At 39.5% G+C, this 18,313-nt stretch overlaps 1 protein-coding gene across 1 annotated transcript in view; it reads right to left on the minus strand.

Annotated features, from left to right (window-relative positions):
* The window catches only part of Dtl (denticleless E3 ubiquitin protein ligase homolog), a 39,480-nt gene that overhangs the window by 11,456 nt on the left and 9,711 nt on the right, over positions 1-18,313 (minus strand). The window contains exons 6-13 of the mRNA XM_052738021.1: positions 16,492-16,557; positions 15,243-15,355; positions 13,728-13,801; positions 12,126-12,229; positions 11,414-11,518; positions 8,038-8,150; positions 3,281-3,370; positions 284-419 (exon numbers count right to left, since the gene is read on the minus strand). Of these exons, the coding sequence (XP_052593981.1) occupies positions 284-419; positions 3,281-3,370; positions 8,038-8,150; positions 11,414-11,518; positions 12,126-12,229; positions 13,728-13,801; positions 15,243-15,355; positions 16,492-16,557 (801 nt within the window). The remainder of the gene's footprint in view (positions 1-283; positions 420-3,280; positions 3,371-8,037; positions 8,151-11,413; positions 11,519-12,125; positions 12,230-13,727; positions 13,802-15,242; positions 15,356-16,491; positions 16,558-18,313) is intronic.

Below are 18,313 nucleotides of genomic sequence, written 5' to 3' on the forward strand. Positions count from 1 at the left end.
TATCTGAGATGAGTCTTCTGCATTGCTAAACAAAACTAAGAAGAGCACACAGCACATGACAGTCCATGATATTTGCTGACTAAATTCATTACTGTACTGGAGTCCTTTCATACATGGCAAACAAAGTACTGGTCAGTTAGAAGGCAGTTCTCTTTAAGAAATGCCAAGATGGTGCTTTTCTTTAAAAATATTACAAAACAAGGGCAAATCTAGCCTCCCATATACAGAGTAGGACTCAACTAACAAAACCAAGAAAACCTTGGAAAATGCACGTTATCCTTACCTAGGCCAGCTTTCGCCTCTTTTTTCTTCTGAGAGGTCCAACCCACTATGGAATGTTTATCGCCTCCTGGTTTCTCCTCTAGACCTCTATTCAAGCGCCAGATTTTTAGTGTATTATCATCAGAGCAGGTAGCAATCTAAGAACCAGGAAAAGAACGGTGAAGTTTCAAAGAGTCACAACAAATCAAAAGGAATTGTGCCCTAAGGGCTCATGAATGGTGACTTATTTTGTCTGCTACAACGTAACACAGATGGTATCTGAAAGATCATCTACTTTCATTCCTTGTTTTAGAGAATCATTCTAGCTTTACCATGATGCAAACTTCATTTTCTTTTTTAAAATACATTTTCTACTGAGAAACTTATTACCAGTAATTCATTTTTTTTTAAAAATTATCTTTATGTGTGTTTTGCCTGCACACATGTGTGTGCCAGCAGAGAACAGAAAAGACCATCATATCCTATGAGAATGAAGGTGGTTGTGTGTGCAGGGCACTGAATTTGGGTCCTCTGAAAGAACAGCAAAGGGCTCTCTCCAGCACACTATCAATAACCTATAGCTTTACAATTACAGGCCCATTTCCTTTTGGTCCCTGAAGAAGCCAGGCACGTGTTTACACTTTTTATATAACTATATGTAATTAAGATTCCCTTTTATTCTCTTTCTGTGAAATGATCAATTAGTACATATCATTACTATTCAATTTTTATAATTTTCTTCTAAATTCTGCAAGCTTTTTCTTATTGCTAAAGCAATGAGAACATTCCCAGATCAGACTTAGCCTGTAACTCCAGCAGGCCATGACAAGTACAATAAACCCATTTCTTAGAGATGCTTTTTCATAGGTAAAGGAGTAATCTATGAAAACAAAAGTTCACTAGGCTGAAAGAAGTTAAAAATAACCTTTGCCCCTTTAAAAATATCCGACCATTCCTGATCTTGGTCCCAAGCCTTTTATGGCTGAGAAAGCCCAGCTTGAAGAGCTAGAGGCAAATGACCACTGATGCCAGAGCTGTTCCCCAGCATTTGTTTATATAATTTCTCTATTTCAGTCACTAAACAGAAAGGAAAAAGAACACATGTTCTTTTAAGTCGTGGCCCCCAAGAGACTGGCAACATTTTCCTTCCCTTACTGGGAGGCCAAAAGAAGATACACACACTTTACTTCTCAACGAAAACTATTGGAACCCCACAAGTGCTATAGTGACAACAATTACACTTACAGGCATCTATTATACATATGGTCTTTTTTTTTTTCCCCCCGAGACGGGGTCTCTCTGTGTAGCTTTGTGCCTTTCCTGGAACTCACTCTGTAGTCTAGGCTGGCCTCGAACTCAGAGATCCACCTGCCTCTGCCTCCCGAGTGCTGGGATTAAAGGCGTGAGCCACCACCGCCCCGGCTGTTTTGTTTTTTTTTCATATCAGGATTTCTCTGTGTAACAGTCCTTGCTGTCCTGAAACTCATTCTGTAGACCAGGCTGGCCTTGAACTCAGGGGTCCGCCTGCCTCTGCCTCCAGAGTGCTGGGATTAAAGGTGCGTGTTACCACCACCTGGCTTTTATGTTCTTTATCTTATTTAAAATCCCTTGAAAGCTGGGCACAGTGATAAGCACCTGCAACCCTAGCACCTGGGAGACTAGGGCAGGGCAGGAAGACAGTGAGTTCAAAGCTCTGAGCTGCATGTTCTCTCTCTCAAAAAAAACCCAAAAATCCACAAAAGTAAAAACAAAAAACATCCCCCAAAACCTGAACAAACAGAATGCAATGGTATCTGATAACCTGTGTAAAAAGCAGGCATTCCAATAGAAATTACATGGAATTTCAGAAAGAATGTCACTAGGATGTGATTATAGACAACTACAGTAATAAGTTTAAGAAAGGTCTGTATGAGCAAGAACAATGCTTTTTTTTTTTAGTACATGAAAGTGTCATAATGAAACTTGTTCCTATGCACACTTATAAAAAAGAACTTTCGGCCGGGCGGTGGTGGCGCACGCCTTTAATCCCAGCACTCAGGAGGCAGAGCCAGGCGGATCTCTGTGAGTTCGAGGCCAGCCTGGACTACCAAGTGAGTTCCAGGAAAGGCGCAAAGCTACACAGAGAAACTCTGTCTCGAAAAACCAAAAAAAAAAAAGAACTTTCATGAAGCTAAAGAAATGTAATAGGGATACAGACAAACCCTATGAGGAATCTAGAGCAATTCTGAAATGCCATTAGTACGCCAATGCACTAGGTAAAGTTTTTGGAAGTTCAGAAAACAGCTAAAGTCAAAAACAAGACAAGCAACAAAACTTCCTACATACAAACATAGCTTCTATTTCTAGCCTTTTTACATTTTTAAAAACATTTTTGCATTTTAAGCTGTGTGGTTTTTGGTGTGTGTGTGTGTGTGCGCGCACGCGCGTGAGCTTGTGAGAGCAGGTACACATGGAGGACAGATGCACCGCTTCCCCCTGGAGCTGGAGTTACGGGTGGCTATGAGCCACCTGATGCTGATGTGGATGCTAGGAACCAAACCCGGGTCCTCTTTAAGCTGAGCCACCTCTCTAGACCTTCACTTCCGATTTTAAGATGAATCTTCAGTTCAAAATTTCATTCTATATTTAAGAAAAGAATGACTTAGTGAACTATAACTCCAACTTTACTCCTTCAGTATATAATTTCTCATATTGGTGAAAAAAGCAGGGGAAAAACTGTGCGTATATATGTATCATGCACATCCTGGATTCTTTTTTTTTTTTTCTTTCGTTTTGAGACAGGTTTCTCTGTGTAGTTTTGGTGCCCGTCCTGGATCTCACTCTGTAGACCAGGCTGGCCTCAAACTCACAGAAATCCACCTGGTCTGCCTCTCGATTGCTGGGACTAAAGGCATGTGACACCACCGCCCGGCCTGGATTCTTTTAAATGTCTAAACATAAAAGTCTTTATTACCCCGGAGTAAATGTACAAATCTAGGATTCACTTTTTAAAACCAGTTATGGAGATCCATCCACAAACCTTGGTGAAGTCCGATGGACACCAGCACACAGACGTGACTTCTTGAGAATGACCCAGGAGCACAGTAGGAGGATGCCAGGGCATGGAAACCTGGCCAAACCAGAGAAAACAAGTCAGCAGAACAGTGTTAGTCCCCACAGAGGTCTGGAACTTCCTTAACTACATCTCAGGGCTTTAGGGTTGTCAACAAAGGTAGAGCTATCTAGTTCAACAGTCAAAGTCAATCAAGACTATGGGTCTAAACACAGGACAGCTCTTATTTCAACTAAAATGCAATGCTGGCACTATCCCTCAGCCACTGAGCTTTCTGAGCTGAGGTTCTGTTCCAGGTACTGCTCTTCAATCCAGTCCTGTTTTTATACTGCATGGACACGTCCAGATCTATAGTCAGCTACTTCCAGGAATATTAAATCAATTGAATCCTGAAAGTACCTGAAATGGGCAACCAGCTCTTTTAGAATAAGAGGTCAGCTCCCCGCCCCCCCAAAGCAAAACATGCTAACTATGACCAAAATCCAAAGTACTGTCCTTTCATTCTGAATGGAATAATCTTCAATTTGGAGAGACATAAGAGGTCAGATTGAAGTCTGTGCATATCACTAAGAATCCTATTTTTCCATCACTGGATGCCTCCAGTGACAGGCACTTGATAGCATTGTACAGCCAATTTGTTCCAGAGCTATCAATACCTTTCACAGCACACAGAAACCCCAGCACAAGGAGTATCAGCTTACATTGCTGTTATTAGTACATGTATTTGAAGAGCAAGGAGCTTGGAGAACGCATTCTCTATTTTCCTAGGGCTCTGAATCATGGATCATTTGCATGAAGTGGAGGCAACTTGAGAAAGAATATTTGTGACAGTGACTAAGTCAACTGAACAGAGTCCTCAAATTAGAGCTAAGAGACTTGATATGGATTCATGAGGTTATCTAACTCAATCATTAGCACCCTTACCTCTACCTGGCAAACGTGCAATGATAAAATGGCAAAAACAAAGGACAGAGCTTAATATGCCTTGTTAAGTTAAAGTTTAATGTATTAACAGATAAGGTAGCTTTCCCCTAATCAACATAGATGTCATTGTCTAGTCCTACAATGCCATAGATCGTGAGTCATTCATTCAAAAAATATACTTTAGAAAGGACTTTTAAAAGATAGTTTCTTACTCTCCCAGCAGTCAGGAATTTTCCTTTCTGTTTGTGATGACCCTGGTCCATTAAGTTTCTCTTTACTCAAGACAAACAGATTAAAGGGAGAGGAAATCCTCACACCCCTGTGAACACCTCTGGTAAACATCACTTCTTCCTGCCATCCTGTGACCCTGCCCATTCTTTAGTTCTGTATCATAGTATCTAGGAGAACCTAACTGTAGATACAAAGATATTAAAGTCTTACGGCTTGTCTGTAAAATAGAATATTCTTCAGCATTTGGAAGTAATAAAGTACTGTGCAACATGCCCGAGCCTGGATAATATACTAAATGAAGGTCAGAAACAAAGTGCCATATATTATGTGATACTGTTTATATGAAATGTCTCAAACAGACAAAAATCCAGAGAGGACAATATGGAAATTGTTAGGGGGGTGGCTATGAAGACATATTTGCAGGATAATGTGGTTTCCTCCTGGTGTGACATTCAGGAATTAGATAGTGGAGAAGGTTGTACAACAGTGATCATGCTGATTGTACGTTTGAAATACTATTTGGTGATGCTAGGGAATCAAATGCAGGATCTCCCTCATGCTAGGCAAACACGCTAACACTGTACTGTACTCTCAACTCTTAAGTAGATCTTTGTATTTTCTTGTAAATAGCAGGATCTCCCTCATGCTAGGCAAGCACGCTAGCAATGTACTGTACTCTCAACTCTTAAGTAGATCTCTGTATTTTCTTGTAAATACAGTCTTGCCCTGCCAGGCTCACCTCAAACTCGAGATCCTCCTGTGTCTAATTCCTAGGTGCTGCAATTACAGGTGTGCACAACTATATCTAACCCCTAAATTCTGTTTTAATAAAAAGGAGAAAGGATAGAAGCCAATTGCTGGTTAAGTTTTTTGTGAACTTTGGCAACAAGGGCTAAGGAATATCTTAGATACAATACTTTGACTTCTTTAAATAAGATGAATTTTTTCCTCATGAAACTCAGATGGCTTTAAATTCATTTTTAACAGCAATTTAGTATAAAAATCATTACTATAATTATTTGATTTAATTTTAAAAAGCTTCCATTTTGAGTAGGAAGGACACTCTTTTTATTTTTGGTTTTTTAAGACAGGGTTTATTTGTGTAGCTTTGGAACTCGATCTGTAGACCAGGCTGGCCTTGAACTCAGAGATCTGTCTGCCTCTGTCTCCTGAGTGCTGGCATTAAAGGCGTGTGTCACCGTCACCGTCACCGTCACCACCACCAGCACCACCACCACCAGCACCACCACCACCAGCACCACCACCACCACCACCAGCACCACCACCACCAGCACCACCACCACCAGCACCACCACCACCAGCACCACCACCACCACCACCAAGCAGAAGGATACTCTTAAAGTTAAAAAAAAAAAAACCTAAACATTTTGGGGTGGTCAATACAGAAAACTGTCCTCTTTTATATATTCTACTTTTAATAGAATGTTTAAGACACAGGGACCCCAAAGTTAAAATTAAAAGGCACCTCTTAAAGTAAATGGCTCTAACCTTTAGACCTCATAAAGCATTTTGAGTACTTAAGCATACAAAAAAAAAAAAAAAAAAATCCATCAGCACTTTTCCTCACAAAATCTCCTTACTCTGCCCAATTGGAAACCAAATCTAATCTTTATTTTTGCCATGAGATCATTTACACTTCCTAAAGTGTCAGGCTCAGTGTTCCGCCAGTCAGCGGTAGAATGGCCGTGCCAAATCAGTTTATTTATAACTACTTCAATACTATTCAGGGGCTGTATCAGAAACAGACAGGGAAGGGTGGTGAAACACGGGTGGGACAAGGGGTAGGAAATTAACACATTTCTCTTTTCATGAGAAGGAGCGAGGACTCTACAAAAGGCCATTCTCTTTTGCCAGAAGATACAAAACTCCTTTCTTTTGTTCTTTCCTTATGTGAGGGCTTTAGCACAGAACAGAGTCAATATAAAAGCCTAATCTAACTCATTAGAGGTGACACAGAATTAAAAAGATACCCAACTTGCATGGAATCCCATTTAAACTCCTCCTCCTTTAATAAATAGAAAAGAGAAACTGAGCCATCTCACTGGGCAAATTCAATTTTAGGAGCAGTAAACTTGCCAAGATCTCAAATATCAGGGCCTGCACACTGAGCTATGTGTGGACAGGCAGGAGAACATCCTGTCTAAACCACGTCATTCAGGGTGACACGGAACTAAGCCTGGAAATTCAGTTAGGGTCACCCATATACTTGGTGGCCATAGATGAGATCTCTAAGAATGGGCTAGAAACACCACCAAACATAAAATTTTAAAAAGATCCTGTGCTAGAGAAACTTTAAGAATTGGCAAAATTTATATGTATATATTTGGTTATATACATAATCACGCATACTTTATGGAATTAGCCATTCTATTATGTTATCTGATATGTCTAAAATTTCAGTTGGTGTTTTCTTTCAAGAAAGAAACCTCAAATGCCACAGACTTGTGGAATGAGTATAATTCTGTAACTAAGTTTAGAGTTAAAGCAGAGAAATAACAGTAGGAAGACAGCGAGGGGAGAAGAAACAGAAAACCCAAAGAATAAAACTTTGAAACTCAGAATTTTAAATACAAGAGAGAAGTGACAGTCTAAAAACTCCAGAAGGAGTAAAGAAAGCAGGTAAAAGCTATTTTTGTAAGATGCGAGTCTCAAGTATATACCCATAAGAAGATTTTCATTTAAAACTCCAATGAAGAAACATGTACATCAGAGAGGGGCCCAACTTAAGTGCCTTGGCTAGAACGGCACCTCCATCTTGTGACCACCGAGGAGACTGTCACTAAAAGCTGTCAGTGGGGAGCATGTTATTTTTGCAACTCCAGGTATTTCATTCTTTTGCATTTTCTCTAGTACTTCTTTCTATTAATATCATTTAAGGCCAGGCAGTGGTGGTGCACGCCTTTAATCCCAGCACTCGGGAGGTAGAGGCAGGTGGATCTCTGTGAGTTCGAGGCCAGCCTGGTCTACAAAGCGAGTTCCAGGAAAGGTGCAAAGCTACACAGAGAAACCCTGTCTCGTAAAACCAAATAAATAAATAAATAAATAAATAAATCATTTAAGTTTCTTGGCTTATGGCTTTAGAATATGGATATATAAAATGTGGGTTTTAAGACTTATACATTCACTTAATAAACAGAAATGGACAATCTATAAAATAAGAAAATATTAAATAATATTATTAACTGTCTTAAAATATTTGCTAAAGAAGGAATACAGTTATTATACTGGAAGTTTTCATTGCAGCTCTGTGGAAGGACTGGCACCTAAGGAAGAGTCTGATACTATGGAGCAGAATGGGCAGTGCCATAATTTAAGAAGCAAGACAGTGTTGAAGGTTCTAATCACTCTCCAGAACTCACCATCTCCCAACAATCTGTGAAGCAGGACACAGAATGACACTGTTTTTTATACATGATATTCATAAAAGGAAGTGCAAAGCAAGGTGTAACCTTGCAAACACTTGGTGCAAAAAGCCAGCACTGTGTGCTTGTAGCAAGCACACCTCATATTGGAAAAACCCTTCTATTTGTGGGGAGCTGACAGCTTACCTTCCAAATGTAGGCAGCCTCATCGCTTGAACCACTGATTAAAAACTGGTCATCTGGACTAAGACTTGATTTTACATAAAAGGTCGAGTTCTGGTGTCCACTGAAGACAGCCACTGCCAGAGGAGAAAACCAAGTTACTTAGCTCTTATCATTTCCAGTGTTCCAATGAATGCAAACGACATTCACACACAAATCATACAAGTGTTATCACTGCTCTAACTTGCTACCAAATAATAGGGAGCTAAGTGCTAAAAACAGAATAAAACAAAACACAACCTAAAAATGAGGCTTGTGTTAGACCCAATCTAGTGAATTCAACACAATCTATTTGGTATGGAAGTAAACAAACGTCACATAACAATATCAAATGCAGGATGTCTAATCCTATAGTAAATGCAGACCATGCCCCTACCCTCATCCTGTATGCGGATTTTCTCCATTGGTAACACATTGTTCTTATTTCTCCACTGACTGTGAATTGAGGGTACATCTCACTTCTTTCTAGACCTTAGTACTTTAAACAGAATAAATATTTGTTAATTAAACTCCAAATATTTGCTGCACAAAAAGGTAAAAATGAGTGTAAAGAATTTGAATTCTGGTTGAGATACAGAGGTTTCTTTTTGTTTCTTGAAATTTAACTCTTTTAACAAGTTGAATGATAAATGGACCTAGAGGGGTACAATGTATGTTCATCTGTAAGCCACTCAGTTTGGGTTAGGTTTCTCCCTATTCATTCAGAAAGAGCAAATAACCGTATCTTGTACAATGTGCTCTTGAGACTGCTGGCATCAGAACACTACAGAAAATTTAAAGAAGAAAGTTCAGTTACCAGAGAATTTTAAGATAAAGCAGAGAGAAAAGAAATCGAATGCTTAACAGAAACAAGGTAGCAGTAGGAATGTTAGTGACTTTTGATTAAAGTGCTCACAGAAATCCATTCTATTTTTAAAAGAGACTGGAAAAAAAAACTTTGTATTTACGCCTTTTAAAGAAAAACAAAACCAAAATGGTTTTGCAGAGATGGCTCAAGAGTTAAGAGCACTGACTGCTCTTCCAGAGGACCCAGGTTCAATTCCCAGCACCACCAACAAGGCTCATAATTGTCTAGAATTCTGTGGTGTACACACAGACACAACACTCATACACACTTAAAAATAAAAACCCTTCCTATGAAATATTTTCTGCAGCAGATTCTTTTACTATAAAAATGAAGTTCAGCACAAATCAATTTAGATAGATATATTATAAACTCACTATGATACCTGGGTGTTGGTGGCACATGCCTTTTGCACTCAGGAGGCAGAAGGCAGATCTCTGAGTTTGAGGCCAGCCTGGTCTACATACAGATTGAGTTCTAGGAAAGCCAGGGCTACACTGTGAAACTGTCTCAAAAAACAAAAAACAATAGTAATACTGAAACCAACAAAACTCTCACTATGACAAAGACCTACATAATTAAAGAGGTTCCTTCACTCTGAACACTGCTCTGAAACTGAAATTATTCATTTTCTGTGCTGAACTATGAATGGAAAATTATAAATTGAATTTCCCACTAACCCTGTTTTTATTGCCCTCTGCTGGTTTAGGAAAAGCTGGCATGAAGCACATTCCAAATGTTTCAAATATGGTAAAAATTCTCCTAAAATCCTCCAATAGCTTTAATTATAATTAGTTCACTTTGATTTTGTTGTTGTTTTGAGTTGGAGACAGAATCTCATTATGTGGCCTTGAACTCCTGGTCCTCCTGCCTTAGTGTCCCAAAACACTGGGATTATAAGCATTTGCTACTATTCCTGACTTCAGTTTAGTTTTTTTGATGCTGAACTGGGCATAGGATATAACTATTACTTAGTACAATACAATATTATGAATAAAAAAAAATATCACTCAAACATGAAGTCCCCATCCTTCCCAAAGTCTTGAAAAGGCAAGTAATTACCAGATGCTTTTTATTCACACATTTAATACATTCTCTCTCAGACATACACACACACTTAATTTTTTTGAGACAGAGTCTCTTTATTATGCAGCTCTGCCTGTCCTCAAACTCACAGAGATCTACCTACCTCTACCACCTGAGTGCTGGGACTAAAAGCATGCGCCACCACACCTGGCTAGCATTCTAAAAAACTAATCTATCCACGAGAACAATTTCAAAAGGGCAGAAAAAGGTTACTAAATTATTAGCAAGTGTTTAATGGCAGAATGGCAAACTGCAGTCAAGACCCTTTTTGTGCTACACTATAGGAAATACACATAAAAAAGTGGCACACACCTGATAATGAACCAGGATTAGGTTTTCTCTTGTATGTGTACCCTGTGTGCTGTATATACATTGACTGGGTGGAGGCCAAGTCAATGATATCAATGTCTTCTCTTCACCATGACTCCACTCCCACCCTTAGACAAGTCTCTCACTGAACCTGGAGCTCACCAATTTCGAGACTAGTCTCAGATTCTACTGTTACAGTCTTTTAAAAATTTACTTATTTTCTTTTTATGTGTATGAATGTTTGGCTTGCATGGTTGTGTACCTTGAACATGCCTAGTATCCTACACACAAGCCAGAAGGGGGCATCTCTGATGACTTGAACTGGAGTTAAGACAGATGTGAGCTATCATGTGTGTACTGGGAATTGAACTTGGGAACTCCGCAAAAGCAACAATTGCTCTTAACTACCAAGTCATCTCTTCACTAACCCTGGCCCCCTAATTTTATATTCTTGAGAGAAAAGAAAAAGGTATGTTAGGGAAGAAAACACCTCAGGAGATAAATGGTCTTCATCCAACATTGAAAAGGTGAAAACTATCAGGGAAGTCTGTAAAACTCAATCCTCTAATTTTAACAGGACAAAAAGTTGAGAACAGTTTTCTTTATTCTGCAAGCTTATTAAACAGAAAATCAAGATAATCTTAGGAGCTGGAGAGAACGCTCAGTGGTTTACAACACTGGTTCTTACAAAGGACCCCGGTTTGATTCCCAGCACCCATTTGGTGGCTATAACCATTTATAACTTCAGTTCTAGGGGATCTGATACCCTCTTCCAACGTCCACAGACACTAGGCATGTATTGGTATATATACATGCAAGCAAAAACTCATACATATAAAATAAGTAAACCTTAATGATAACCCTAAACATAGTCCAAATGGCTTCAGGAGAGTAGGAGTCTGTTTACTTATGGAATGGTCACAGGAACATACACTCATGAAACGCCACAGGAACTAAATAAAGATGGCAGAGTCCTCCCTCATGTGGCTAATGTTTATTTTAGGAAAACAAAACAAAAAATGAAAACCACTACTGAATTTTCATTAGCAAAAGAGCAAGCATTAGTTTCCTTTAAGAGAATTTGAATGACTAATATCTTACCTGGAGAAGTCTTTAAGCCAGTCATATTGAACATATAGATGTTGTCATCTGTGCAGTTGGCAAATAAAGTAGAGGCAGTAGAATCTAAAACCAAACTTGAATAACCTGGAAAAAGTTAACAGACGATCAATGAGGTTAAACTGTGGGAACAAAACAGTTCATGCCATAAGATAACTGCTTCTGCCCCCAACTCGATCAGGCCCTCTGAATAGGTGAGACAGTTGATTGGCTTGATCTGTTTGGGAGGCATCCAGGCAGTGGGACCAGGACCTGTCCTCAGTGCATGAGCTGGCTGTTTGGAACCTGAGGCTTATGCAGGGACACTTAGCTCAGCCTGGGAGGAGGGGCCTGGACCTGCCTGAACTGAATCTACCAGGTTAAACTCAATCCCCAGGGGAAGTCTCTGCCCTGGAGGAGATGGGAATGGGGGGGGGGGGGGGCTGGAAGGAAGGGGAAGGGACGGGAGCGGGGAGGACAAGAGAATCCATGGCTGATATGGAAAATTAAATTATAAAATAAAAAAATTTAACATAAAAAAGATAACTGCTTCTAAAACATATAGAAATCAAAACTATATTGAGATTTTATCTTTACAACCATATACTTTGTCTCTCAAGTCTCTGCTGAAAATTAACCTGGTATTAAAGCAATTTTTCCTTAATTGAAATTCACATTTTACTCCCAAAATCCTACAGACAAATCAAAGGCTTACCTAGTTTTCGAGTGCTGGTACCTGGGTACAGGAAAGACTTGGATGCTATGGGTTCTTGTCGATAAGCAGTATAATTCTTGCGTAAATCCCATACCTTGATTATCCTAAAAACCAAGATAAGTATTTTATAAATCGTCTAGACCAGTGGTTCTCAACCTTCCCAATGCTGTGACAGTTCTTCACGTTGTGGTGACCCCCCCCCCCCATCATAAAATGATTTTCGGTGCTACTTCCTGTGGTTTTGCTAATGGTATGAACCATAATGTAACTATCTGATATGCAAATAGTCTTAGATAAGCCCCATGAAAGGGTCAAAGGGCTCACAGCCCACAGGTTGAGAACCTCTGGTCTAGACTTATTCCAACAATTTTACTTATATGAGTGTGAAATGACTTTTAATCTATCTCCTCTGGCACAATGCCCAGTTACACTGAGGCTATCTCATTGGGAATTCAATTTAGCTATTTCATACTATTGTTTCCAATGTCAAGCTTATAGTTCATACAAAAACGGAAACAGATGTGATCTGACCCAGTGATGAGTCACTGGCACTTACTCCAGGGTATCGGGAAAAGGAAGATGGAGGTTAGATGCCGATAGTGGATGTTCCATTGTTCTTTTAGAAAAAAAAAACTTCCTAAGTCTAACTCTCTGCACATATCCCCTGAAATGCAGGGCACATACCCCTATGCTTTATTTCTATCATAACTCCTTAACTAAACACTTTTTCCTGTGGAAGGGGAAAAATATTTTTTTCATTTCACCTATTGAGATAATTGTCTTAATCCTTACTTCTACTTTGTGGGTAATCTGAAACTACACACTTGTCATAAAATGGCAGCATCATTAGAAATAAATGGAGCAAACTTTCATAGTCATTCACAAACAGTAGTAACTTTTCGTTAACTCCCCATTCTTGCTCGAGAACTTGGTTCATATAAGAATTTTACTCCCACAGAAAACAATAGAAATCCTAATTAGTAAGTCATTGTTTAAATAAAAAACTTGAATGAACCAGGTGGCGGTATACACCTTTAATCCCAGCACTCAGGAGACAGAGGCAGGCAGATCTCTCTGAGTTCAAGGCCATCCTGGTCTACAAAGCAAGTGCCAGGACTACATAGAGAAAACCTGTCTAGAAAAACTAAAACCAAAACCAAAACCAAAACAACAAAACTCGAATACAATGCATCTGGAAATATAATAGGCAAAAATGAACATTTTAAAGAGTACCTGCACGTAAATAATCTATTTTCTACAATACTCGGTAGAAAAAGAATATATGAATAAGCACCACAGACTTACTTGGCCATCAAAATTTAGATCTATCATAGATAACAAGTATACAGAAGCATTTAGGCCCTAACTGTACTATTAAAAAGCAAGCAAGTTCCGACCCTGCAGCAGCAAATATTGTTCCTATGTGCTAGACATGTGCCAAGTACATGTATTATCTCAATTATTTGAGGAGTTCTAGCTGTTTATTTCCCACTGTGACCTGTAAACTTCTTCCCAGCTACAGCAACCATGTGGAACGAGATTGGGTGCTACGGTAGCTCTACAAAGGCACTGGGGAAAAAGTAGAAGAAATAAAGTCTTTACCCATCCACAGCTCCTGCTGAGACTAACGTGTTCTCATCCTGAAAGAGGACCACAGTAACACTCTGTTGGGAATCCTAAGAGCACAACAGAGAAAAAGAAGGAAATTCTGTTTTGGTCATCACAGCCTTTACCAGTAAGAAAACAAGGTACTTAAAACTAGCTTTTCTGAACCTGCTGTGAGATTGTGTCTTCTAGAAATGTCAGGAAGCTTCACAGATGATACCTTAACAATATGGCTGCCTAAACAAGACCCAAAGTACAACACAAATAGACATGCTAACATGGAAAGGGGAAATCTCACAGGGCGCCCCCCCCCCAAAGAACTACAGGCAATCAATGAATGCTAAGAGCTGAAAATTGACTTCCCACATGCCTGTAGCTGCCCTGAATGCTGTAAGAAGCATCCACTCACTTTCCACAAGCATGGCAGTTCCCCCATCCCAATACCATCAGCTACTGAGTAACTATGATTCACCCTCACTAGGCTACACCCAGGAAATTAGGAAGATGTAGCTAGAGTTTTCCTGCCTGGCCCACAGTCAGGACAAATCTCTCTCACCTGCCAGTCCCACAGCCGCTCAGACCCGACCAAGTAAACACAGAGACTTATATTGGTTACAAACTGTATGGCCGTGGCAGGCTTCTTGCTAACTGTTCTAACAGCTTAAATTAATCCATTTCTATAAATCTATACCTTGCCACGTAGCTCATGGCTTACCGGCATCTTCACATGCTATTTCTCATCATGGCGGTTGGCAGTGTCTCTGACTCAGCCTTCCACTTCCCAGCTTTATTCTCCTCCTTGTCCCGCCTATACTTCCTGCCTGGCCACTGGCCAATCAGTGATTTATTTATTGACCAATCAGCAACACACTTGACATACAGACCATCCCACAGCAGGAAGACCCAGGTATCAGGTATCTCAAGAGTAAATAACAGAGCTGCTGGCCATCCTCAAAAAACTGGGGAAGAGATCAGACCTACATACTCTGCAGGGAGCAGGAGTGCCATGTATGAGCAGACTAGAGGACGGGTTCTGGGGTGTGTGGCTGAAGCAATACAATGCTAGTCAGCCTATTTGTTAGTTCTGAAGATCAAAGGTCTCTCTCCTGTTGCGATAAAACGTTTTCAAAGTATGACAGTTTATTCACTTTCCTCTGGTCTATTAAGCGCTGAACCTACATTCTTCAAGATTAGGAAAAGATCTTGTAATTATCTAAGATGTTTAAGTAGTTAGTAATGACTCAGTTTTTCTTTTTTAACCGTTGTTTCAGAGCAGTGGTTCCTAACCTTCCTAATGCTGTGACCCTTTAACACCGCTCCTCATGTTATGGTGACCCCCAACCATAACATTATTTTTGTTGCTACTTCAGAACTGTACTGGGTGAATGCTATGCCACTGAAGCCACGTACCTAGTATTCCAGGCCAGCCTAAGCACACATGGAGAGCTTGTTCAAAAACAAGCAAATACACCAACAAACCCTATTTATATGTGTACTTCTCTAAAACCTTACCACAGAAGGAGCAAGTCCTTTGGAATTTTGTTTCTTCTTTGGTTTGGAAGGGGTTTGCTTGTCTGCAGTATTGTGAGCTCCGCTGATCTGATTCACCTGTCTATAAAATCCATCTGAAAAGTTTCAAGGAAATTGGTTTTAGTGTTTTCTGATTTCAAGTTGAACATAACATTTGAACATTTTTGCATAGGACCTCAAAATTATGTGATTTTTTTTTTTACCGATAAAATATGAAGTAGTTAATTAAACCATGGAGACAGTTAAAAAAAAAACAAAACAAAACAAAACCAGTGGTGGCAAGGCTTAGTGAGGAAGTAGACATGAGCACCAGAGCACAGACTGATTCAGTTTAGGGCAATGAACTACTCTATATATTACAATGGCAGACACATATCATCTACTTGTTAATAGCCACATCATATGTAACAGGAAGAGTAAACCCTAATGCAAATTTTGGATTTGGGGCTATCATGTGTCAATGAACATTTACCAGCTAAAAAATCTACGCCCAACTGAATGTAGGGTGCTGACACTGGGAAGGCTACGTATGTGTAGGTGTTGAGCACATATGGAACTCTCTATACTTCACTGCTGCTATGAAATAAAACTGCCCATAAAATACAGTTTATTAATATTTTAAAATCAATATGTAAATTAGCAGTAAACACAGCAGTGACTGCATCACAGTGCAATACAAGCTTATATTTAATTTAATCCGATTCTTTAAAACTAAAAGGGAGAAATTATTTTTTTAGTGAGGGATGAGGGGGGGGGAATATATTCCATGGTGTCAGAGTATTGAGGTTAGAGGACAACTTGAGGGAGTTTATGCTTTCCTTCTACCATGAGGGACCTGAACTCAGGTAGTCAGGCTGTAATGACACGTACTTTTATTTGATGAGGTGTCTTGTCGGCCCAAAAAAGGAAAATTAAAAACAAATAAAATACCCAAAACAAACCTTTATCCGGTGAACCTATGCATTAGTAGTTTCAATTCTACCATTAATTTAGGTAAGTGGAATTATAATTCAGATACAATATGAGATTAAAAACATAAGTTAATAGCTTTGTAATATTTATTACCTTGAGAATTGAGCAATGAGCAGAAATGTAGGACTGTGAACACAAGTGCCCCCTGCTGGTATCAGATGAAATAACTAACATTTTCATTTTATTTTCAGTATCTTAATTATGTTACTAAGCATAGGGTGATATCACATTTATCAAAATTTAGAGAAAACCAGCTTACCTTTTTTGTTGCACCTGGTGTCCCAGATCATAATGTTGCCATCTCTCCCACCCGTACAGAATACAGCTGTGGAAAAAGAGTTCATCGAAATGTTGGCAAAACGAGTCAAAGATATATTTTCTATTTAAATTTCCTAGAGAACACATTCTCCAAAAGTACTGAATTTGGCATTAGAGATTCTAGAAAAATGATAACCAAGCAATCGTTAACACAGAGGAGAGCTTACTACCTTAAGTAATATATACCCTTCTACATACTTTTCACACATTATCTCACTTTTTCCTGTCAATCTAGTAGGTATGTATTACTCTTCTGTTTTACAGATGAGAAACGAGCAGAGAAAAGATAAGAAACTCCTAAAAATATTCTCAGCAGAACTACTATGGAGATACTCCAATTTGGCAAGTTATATTGTCTGAGCACGAGAATACACAATCTCATACAATTTGTAAAAGGACTGCCTCTGGGTACGGAAGGGAGCACCATGATTGAAAAGAACACAGAACTTCCATTCAGTTGTAATGTTTTGTTTTTTAAGTAAAAATGAAAGCGAGGTACATGGCTTCAGTAGCATAGCATTCACCCAGTACATACAAGGCCCTAGGTTTACTGCAAAATGTATACATAAATAAAAAAAATTTTAAAAAGAAATTCTGCTTCTTATATGGAAGAATGAGCATTTAACAAACTGACTCAACTATAATAGCTATAAATTGAACAAAGTAGCAAAACAACTACTTGAGAGCTTTGTAGATACTGAACAAAAACACATGGTTAACTAAATCAAGTGACTAGACCGCAGCAAATGAGTCAAAAGGTAACTGAATGGAAATAGAAAAACATGCCACCTTTCTTTGGAGGTGGAGAACCCAGGGTAAGATAGGTGGAGAGGGGTTCTATCACAAGAAGAGCACAGAGTAGAAGTGCTAGAGAGTGAACCTTTACTTCTGTCTCCCAACCCAGCCTCATCTCGGGATGACATGATTGGGGCTAACAAACTAAAGGACGGAGCCAATGCCCTCCTGTATTAATTATTGCACATGTCATATGGTTTCAACAGTTTACCCATTGTGCACCAGCCAGGTCAATGTGGAGCTCAGCCCTCATCAAAGCAGCTTCTTTTTGTAGCGGATGGAAACTATTTACAGAGACTCACAGCTGAAATGCAGGTAAGTGATTGTTCTGTGCCCACCCTCAACTGGTACATTTATAACATAACCCTACACACAGGTCTCAGGAACACTACAGGAGCTGGAGTGTTCAAGATCCTAAGGGCCAAAAGAGCATAACACCTGCTTTGACATGGCGTCTTCTAGATATCACAGGGCTGCTGCACCTTGGAAACCTCAACAATGTGGCTGCCTAATCAAGGCCCACAGAATGACAATACCAGCCAACACGCCAACATGTGCAGAGGAAATCTCACAAGGCTTCACCCTTAGATGAAAACTACAGGAAAATCAATGGTTGTAGAGAGAGAGAAAAGTTAATTTCTTCTATGGACCAGCTGGGAAACTGATAAGTTTCTAATCCTCAGTGGTCAGCCTTAAATTCATGTACATACAAGCAACACTAAATAGACTCAGTAGATTGTAAGTACATATTGTCAGGTCCAAAGGAAACTCCATTTCCCCAAATTTCAACAGGCAGAAGGGAGAAACGGCTATCTGTTACCTATTAGCCTACTGAAGCCCACACTGGCTTGCAAGCTCCCTCAGTATCACAAGTACCTCTTCTCAGCTCCTCCTTACTCTAAACTTCCCCAGCTCACAGGCTTCCCTTACCCCAGCTACTCATTCACCCCCTCTCTCTATCTCTGCTC

Source organism: Peromyscus californicus, unplaced genomic scaffold (assembly GCF_007827085.1).
Source record: "Peromyscus californicus insignis strain IS unplaced genomic scaffold, ASM782708v3 Scaffold_14__1_contigs__length_90479793_seg_2, whole genome shotgun sequence".
Taxonomy (NCBI): domain Eukaryota; kingdom Metazoa; phylum Chordata; class Mammalia; order Rodentia; family Cricetidae; genus Peromyscus; species Peromyscus californicus.